Source organism: Pseudopipra pipra, chromosome 6 (assembly GCF_036250125.1).
Source record: "Pseudopipra pipra isolate bDixPip1 chromosome 6, bDixPip1.hap1, whole genome shotgun sequence".
Classification (NCBI taxonomy): Eukaryota; Metazoa; Chordata; class Aves; order Passeriformes; family Pipridae; genus Pseudopipra; species Pseudopipra pipra.
In genome coordinates this window covers 41,587,599-41,595,069 of record NC_087554.1, presented here as the reverse complement: position 1 = coordinate 41,595,069, position 7,471 = coordinate 41,587,599, and the positions used below count along the sequence as shown (strand labels likewise).

The window sequence follows — 7,471 nt, the reverse complement described above, 5'->3', positions numbered from 1 at the left end:
GGGCCGGTCCCTTGAAGCGCCAGGGTAGCCCGATGGAGAAACGGCCGGAGGCAGCGCGGGGGGCTGGAGGAGGGGGCTCCGCCACGCCCGGGGGCACTGGCCGTCCCCGCGGCCGCCGGGGCCGGGCACCTGCTCCCGCCCCGCGGCGGGGCCGGGGCGGGGCCGCTGCGGGGCGGTGGCGGTGAAATACGGCGACAGAGCGGGGCGCGCTCCCATGGCCCGGCGGCGGCAGAGGCGGCACGGCGGGGCCGGTGGCCCGGCGGTGGGGCGGCTATGCCGGGGGCGGCGGGGCGGGAGCGGCGGCGCTGAGTCGGTGCCGTGGCGGCGGGAGCGGCGATGCGGCTGCTCGGCGCCTTCCTGCGGCTACTGGTGGCCGGGACGCTGGGGGCGCCGCCCGCCCCGGTGAGAGCCGAGGGGTGGGAGGGGGATCGGAGCGGAGGCAACCCCGTCCCCCCGGTGCCGCTGCTCGGGGTGGCCGTGACGGCCGGGGCAGCTCCTCTCGGCGCTGGGCGGGGGAGCGGCGGCGGGTCGCCTCGTGCTCCCCCGCTAGCGCCCGCCTTTCCCTCCCCACAGGCCCCGGAGGAGCGGGGGACCGCCAGCGCGGAGTCACCCGGTGAGTTGGCTGTGGGCGGCCGCCGGTGCCCCGGCTGGGAGGGGGCGGCAGTCCTGGGAGGGCTCCGCGCCGGGCCGGGGGGCGCTCGGTGTTCTCTGGGGTATTTTGCCTCCAGAGCCCCGCGGCGACGCCCGGGGAGGCAGCGGGGAGCTGTGCCGGGGTTCAGTCCCGCAGCTGTTTCCCGCAGCCCGTCCCGGGCGCTTGCGGTACCGGGCACCGCCGCGGGCGGGAGCGGAGCGCAGCCCTGTCTCTGGCTTGCCGTCACTCCGATGCCGGCGTGCGGAGTCCCGAGTGGGAGCGCTCCGCTTCAGCTGCCTTCTGCTCTCCCCTCTGGGAAGCCCGAAGGGGCGGCTCTCTGCCCGAGGGAGGGCTGGAGAGCGGGGGAGCCCCGCCGCTGCGGGGGCCGCGAGTGAGCAGAGTGCTTGGGGAGTAGACGGAGCTGGCGGGCAGAGGGAGAAAGAGCCCGTCGGGGCGGCTGTGGTGGCTGTGCGAGCCCCCCGCACCAGTAAGTGATGGACTTACTGGGCAAAGGGGGTCCTCTGCATCCCTGTGCCCCATGATGGCTGTAGGACCCCACCGCGGCTGCTGCACCTGCCCTGGCGGCCTCTTTGGACGCCTCCTTATAGACCCTGTCCCGGTCTCTTGCAGTCCTGACTTTTCGGGAGATCTGGAATCGTAGTTTCTGCCGGCCGCTGGAGCAGCTGGTAGACGTCACTAACGAATTCCCCAACGAGGTGGAGTACATTTTCAGACCCTCCTGCGTCTCCCTGCAGCGCTGTGGAGGCTGTTGTGGGGACGAGGGTCTCCGCTGCGTCCCCGTGGAGACCAGCACGGTCACCATGCAGGTACGCGCTGCCCCTGCGGGGCCGTGGCTGCTCCGCGGAGGTAGTGGGCTGTTCACCAAGCACCGGGAGGGTGAACTTGCAGACATCGTAGCAGCATGGCTAACAAGGGAGGGGGCTCACAGCTACTCAAATGCATGCCAAGCCAGGAGGGTCCCTCTGCCGGCTCTTTGGGCTTACCCCTGAGGCCAGGTGTCACCCCTGGTGGTACTGGCCTCACTTTCTGCTTCCCTGCCCTCTCCTTTTTGTGTGGGCCATCTTGCTCATTGCTGTCATCTTTCTAGACCTTCCCTGTCTTGTGATGGTGTTGGGTGTCTTCCACTTGCCCATGACTGCCTGGTGGGACAAAGCGGGTGCTGCCCCTGAATCGCAGGGAGAAGTGAGGCTCTCCTGTATCAGATGATGCCTGTGGTGGTGCTGACAGTGAATGCCTCCATGCTGAGGGCGTGGTGAACATGAAGGGCTGAGCCAGCCACATTTTCAGTCCCCACTGTGAGAGCTGTGAGATGTGGGATGGGACATCCTGGGCTGGTCGACTCTTCCCCAGGCATTGGGCAGCAGCTGTCCTCACACTGCAGCCCTTCCACTGTGCTGCCAGAGATCAACCTGCTGATGCTGCAGGGAGCAGGGAAAAGCTCTGCTTTGCCATGGATGACAGATTAGAGTGTGCCTGCAATAAATCATCAGTGATTTTGGTCCCTCAGGGTTTGAAAGTGTGGTGGGAAAGGCAGGGTGGTAGTTTCCAAAAACTCTTGGCTGAGGTGGAGCAAAGGCCTGACATGAACAAGAGGCAGCTCCCCAAGCATAGGTCTCCCTCCATGGGAAGGATCCTGCTGCTGTGCACAGGATGGCAATGCCAGACACTTCTGCAGGGGCTAGTGTGAATCACATCGATAATGAACATACTCTGTGAAGCCCCTGGATGTCTATCCTTAACTTCAGGCTGGGCTGTGGAGTGACACGTGATAGGGCAAATCCTGTACTCCTGGATGGGAGAGTCACTGTGATACTGACTCCAGTCAGTTCACACTCAGTGCTGTGGGAAAGGGAATGGGAGGAGGCAGCAGCAATGGGAATGGTCTGGAAAACCTGCCGATGGAGGATATTTCCTTCAGAGAAGGGAGATGTGCAAAGTGGTCAAATATGGGAAAGCTTTCCACAATGGCAGACACAGAAAAATATCTTCTAAGGCTGGGAAATCCCAAGACCATGGGACTTAAATTAAAGCCCTGAAGACATGGAATGGCACTAGCAGAGCCTCCCAAGCTGCTGGGGCAGCTGGACCTGGCCGGTGCTGCCTACGTGTAGAGATGGAGTCTCTGTTGTTGGAGGTCCTGAGGAACAGGTTAGACATGCGTCTTCCTGGGAGGCTGGGGTGGCAAGGCACTGGCTCAGGAGCCCTTTCAGCCCCCTCCTGCTGCTGGCTGGGAAGTAACCTTTGCTCCTCTTTCAGCTCCTGAAGATAAAGCCAAATGGGGAGGCACCCTACGTGGAGATGGCGTTCACTGAGCACAAGGAGTGCGAGTGCAGGTAGGGACCCCTGGGCTTGTTTTACACCTCTAGCAAGAGTGACCCTGCCAGCTCACCCTGCATGTGGGACAGGAATGCGCTGGGGGCACCCTGTCTGTGCTGAGACCCGTTCACACTAGGGTTTGATGGTCCTTATGGCCTTTGTTCAGCTGCAGGCTGCACCACACCTCTGCATCTGCTCCCCACAGCCAAGAGTGTGTGGCACTGTGCCCCAAGGTCAGGCACCACACACCGACTGCAGGGCTGAGGCAACCGTGGCTCTGTGAGGAGGCATGCCTGTGCCCCCCAGCCCTGCGGCTGCCTTGGCATGCCTGTGCTCCTCTGGCCAGAGGATCTGCCTGTGGCTAAAGGAGCAAGGCCAATGGCTCTGAGGCAGGTGTTTGGTGTGTCCAGGCTGGTGGCTTAGAGGGAAGTCCATGGCTTGGCATGCTTGAGTGTGACTATGACCCAAAGAGAAAGCTCAACAACTGGGCCTTGGGCCTCCATTTAATGGAGGCTGCTCCAGACAGAGCTGGGAAGCAGAGGTCTACATCCAAGCCAACAAATGAAAGCTTGAAACATGCAGCACCAACATGGTGTGGATATCCAGCACAGGAATGGATGTGGCACCCACCTGCCACATACTCCTGGCACCTAGTCAACCCCTTGAGGTGCTCACTGTGTCCCAGAAGTGGTGAAAGCTTGGGCAGGATGGGGCCTCTGCCTGGGGACTGCAGTGCTGTGGGAGCAGTGAGCAGCTCTGGTGCTGCCCGCATCTGGTCCCTGCCACAGAGCCTCTCCAGTATTGTCTGTGTGGAGAGTCCTGGCAATCACTCTCCATGATCCAAAGGTGATTTAGTATTGCAAAAACTGGGGGATGAATGTCCTGCTGGGCAGCCATTAGACACGATCCTTGCCTGGAAGAAGAGCCTGAGGATCCCCGAGTTGGTATTCCCCTGCAATTTTATGAGCAGATGTACTGGAGCAGACCCAGCTCCATGCTCTCTCTAGAGTGTCTGTCACTGAATGCAGAAGGGAGAGTGGGAAGAAGCACATGTGTTACTTCCCCTCCTTCACTTCCAGCTATTTTCCATGCAGGGAATTTCCTAAGCTTTTTGTGGTTTTTCTACCTAGGGTAACTCCCAGGGGATCTCCTATGAGCACTTGTGTAGGCTGCCTTAGAATCTGTGAAAACTTCTTGCTGCAGCTGCTTTTGGTTTCTCCTTAAGCTTCTTCCACACCTGCACATCGCTCTTTTCTGTAATGCAGGCATGGTAGATGTCCTTGCCTTGACCCTTTAAGGGAATGCTTAAGCCAAGTGTGTTGTGGCTGAGAACCACTACCGAAACTTTGCAGCAAATCCCACATGTCTGTTACTCAGGATGTTGCATCTTGTTTAACTATGAGCTATGAAAGCTGTTGCTGAGAGCAGCTGAGACTTAACTTACCTGATTGGCAAAATGTCACATCCCCAGCGGAGTCACCAAAGCTGGCCAGCCCCTTTGCGGTCTCTGCCTTCTCTCTGCCTACTGTAATTAGCTCCTGGCTGAGGAGTTGATAAAATGGAGAGAAGTGATATTGAGTCTGTTTTAAGCACAAATGATAACAGGTAGATTGTGCTATGAACTGGGGCATGTCAATAAGCCACCTCCTGCAGCTCAACATGCAGCACTGCCCAATAACCACTCCACTCTGTCTTTTTCCCACTCTGCAGGCCCCGGCAGGACCTGATGAGGTTGGGAAGGTAAGTAACATCGGGGGAACATTACTGGCTGAAATTGTGGTTCTCGTCTCCCACACATCAACCCCTCTTGTGGTACTTTCCTTTTGAAGGAGGAGGTCCAAGAGCCGAGGTAAGAGAAGACAAGACAAGAAGGGACGGAAAGACTGTGAACTGTAAGTGAGCAGGGGCAGGTGTGGGTGCTGTCTTGTGAGTTAATTTCTTTGGGATGAGCATCTTCTTTAAACATTTAGATCTTTACTGACACTGTGAGAAGTGAGGGATTTGTGCAGAGCAGACACAGAAGAAAGCAGGAGGGGACAGTGGGCAGCTGTGGGGAGATAGTTTTTTTACTGAAGGCTCAATCGGTGCTTCATAGTCTCCAGGCTCAGCTGCTCAAAGCTGGATGGGGTGGGGATGGATGGACTGTTTGACTTGATGGTGCTTAGCTCTATCACCATCATAGACCACACTAGGTTTCCTGAATCCATGAATTTCCAGTTTCAGCCTCATGTTGCTGCCAACTGTGTTTTTCCTGCTGTCCTTGACTGGTCATTGTTTGGGTTATTCTACCCTTTCCATCCTTTAGCTCACTTTCTCAATCCTCTTGCTATGACAGCACAGACTGGACTCATTGTGGGCACTTCTGAGGTACGTCACCTGTGGCTGGCACTTTCCTCTAGCATTTCCCCATTTTGTCTGAAGCCTGCTGTTAGGGGCTCAACCAGCCCCAGCCCCATCGCTCTCACTCCTCCCCGTGAAGAGGCTGCCTGCAGTCCCTACCCCTGCAGTTCGGTGTCAGAGGGGCCAGGCACAGAGAAGGGGAATCCAGGGCAGGGCCTGGGGGTCCAAGTGTCCCTCTATTTCTGGAAGTGTTCACCCCATGTCATGCTCTCTTTGCAGATGTGGCACACCACGCAGGTAGCCTCTGCTCTGCCCCCAGCCTCGATCTTGCTGCCTGTATTTGAGCCAGTTGCATTTCCCCCTGGCATGGGAGACTTGTGGAATCATGTCCCTCCAAGCTGCACTGGGCAGCAGAACTCTGTCAGGGAAGAGCTGACTGGACTCCCTTGCCCCATCTGCCCTGTTGGCAGCAGGACAAAAGGACCCATGACCAGGTCTGGAGCTGAAGATGAGGAGCTCAAGCCATGTGTTGGTGTTCAAGGGCATTCTGGGGACAGCGAGGAGCAGAGCTGGTGGATGTGCTGCTGGAACTGGCTGGGGAGCATGATGTGGGAGCAAGCAGAGATGGCTCACAGGGCTGCAAAACTTCTCTGTCCTGTCAGTGCTCTGCAGCTGGGGAGGAAGGAAACCTGGGGCAGGCAAGGCTGCAGGGCTGCATCTGTCCCAGCCTTGGCACGGGACAGCCCAGGAGGGTGCCAGGGAGCTTGCTTGGGAAGCTGTTCTGGTGGGGAATGGGAGGGAACTGGGCTCCTTGCTTGCAGCCACATCCCAGCCTTGCCCTGCTCAATAAAAGCTGGTGGTGAGAAGTGAGAGCTGGCAATGTGAGCGCTCCTATCTGCTTTCCAGTAGCTGTAGGCAGGATGCTTCCCCGTGGGCACCCACCCAGGCTGGAGGAGGGCAGTCCTGCAGTGATCCAGGGCTTGTCCCCAGCACCAATCCTTCAGCACCCAAGGGACTGCCCTTGGTTTAATGCTGGAGATGGGCAACCAGCAGGTCAGGACCAAGTTGCTGCCCATGTTGGGACGCTATCCATGTGCTGGAATTCAGCTGGGTACTGGGAGACCTTTGGGGGAACTGCCGTTCTCCTCTATACTACGATGTGAGACTGGTACCTCTTCCTATTTACCATCCTGTTTCCCCCACCCCGTCCAAATGTCTGGCTCGCTGTTCTGTCCTCCCTGGCAGGGCTGATACAAGATTTAGGGCAGTGTGGGGCAGGCTGCCCATGGGCTTTCCCACTCAGGAAACACTCCACCAAGGCTCGTTTACCTGACATGGGGGGGCAGGCTGGGCTGGGGCCCCCATATATTACTGGGAATACCCTGAGTGTACAGGGAGCTGGTGGCCCTCATTGAGGTGGCTGCAGGTGCTGCTATTTTCTACTTTCCCCACTCAGCCAGCCCTGTGCCCAGGTCTTGTGGGGAAATCACAGCCCCTGGCTTTCCATGCTTTGAGCAGTATTCCTGGGGCTCTTCCTGTCTTCCCTCCTGCCCCTGCTGCAGGGGCTGCCTGCCAAATGCATCGCATACTGACCTGTGCAAGCCATATCCTGAAGCAGTGCATATAGCTGGAAACCCTAAGGTTGACTTGGGTATGTGGGGCACCCCGGCACTGGGTTAAAACAAATCAAGGGTCATTCTTGAAAGCTTCAAGCAAAAGACTGGAGGGCAAGATCTGCAAATGCTTCAAGATTACCCTCAAATGATGGGACCTACAGTTTATCCTGCTCTGAGGAGCAAGAGCGGAGCCTAGTGGAGCAGAAGTTGGGGTCCAAGGCAGCTCCTTCCCATATCTGACATGGCTGCATGTAGCAGGGGCAGGCTTGCTCTGAGCTGTAATGCTTGTGCTGCCTGGGGCTGGCACAAGGACATGGGGACAGGGCAAATCCCAGTCAGGGAAAGCTGGTGGTGGGTGTTGAGGAGATGTGAACCTCCATGCTGCCACCATGTAGCATGGCATGGACTGGGTGAGTTGCACCCATGCAGCTGGGCATATCCTTCAGGAGCTTGCTGGATCCCCTTTGGATCCCCTTTCCAATTCTGGTATCCACAGTGTCCTAGAGCACAGCCTACATAGGCTCTGCTTCAAAAATGATCCATGAAG

The 7,471-nt window shown here is 58.2% G+C and overlaps 1 protein-coding gene across 2 annotated transcripts; it reads left to right on the top strand.

Annotated features, from left to right (window-relative positions):
* The first annotated feature begins 211 nt into the window (after positions 1–211).
* On the top strand, positions 212–6,178 carry PGF (placental growth factor). 2 transcript variants are annotated; one of them, XM_064658759.1, is made up of 8 exons: positions 212–402; positions 574–613; positions 1,262–1,458; positions 2,909–2,985; positions 4,679–4,708; positions 4,798–4,860; positions 5,274–5,335; positions 5,588–6,178. In XM_064658759.1, exons 1-7 carry the CDS (start codon positions 337–339, stop codon positions 5,332–5,334), a joined length of 534 nt encoding a protein of 177 aa, XP_064514829.1. In that variant the 5' UTR covers positions 212–336; the 3' UTR covers position 5,335; positions 5,588–6,178. The 2 variants fall into 2 exon arrangements, with proteins under 2 accessions (XP_064514829.1, XP_064514830.1); XM_064658760.1 differs by lacking the exon at positions 5,274–5,335 and having other exon boundaries at positions 221–402.
* The last annotated feature ends 1,293 nt before the right edge of the window (positions 6,179–7,471 follow it).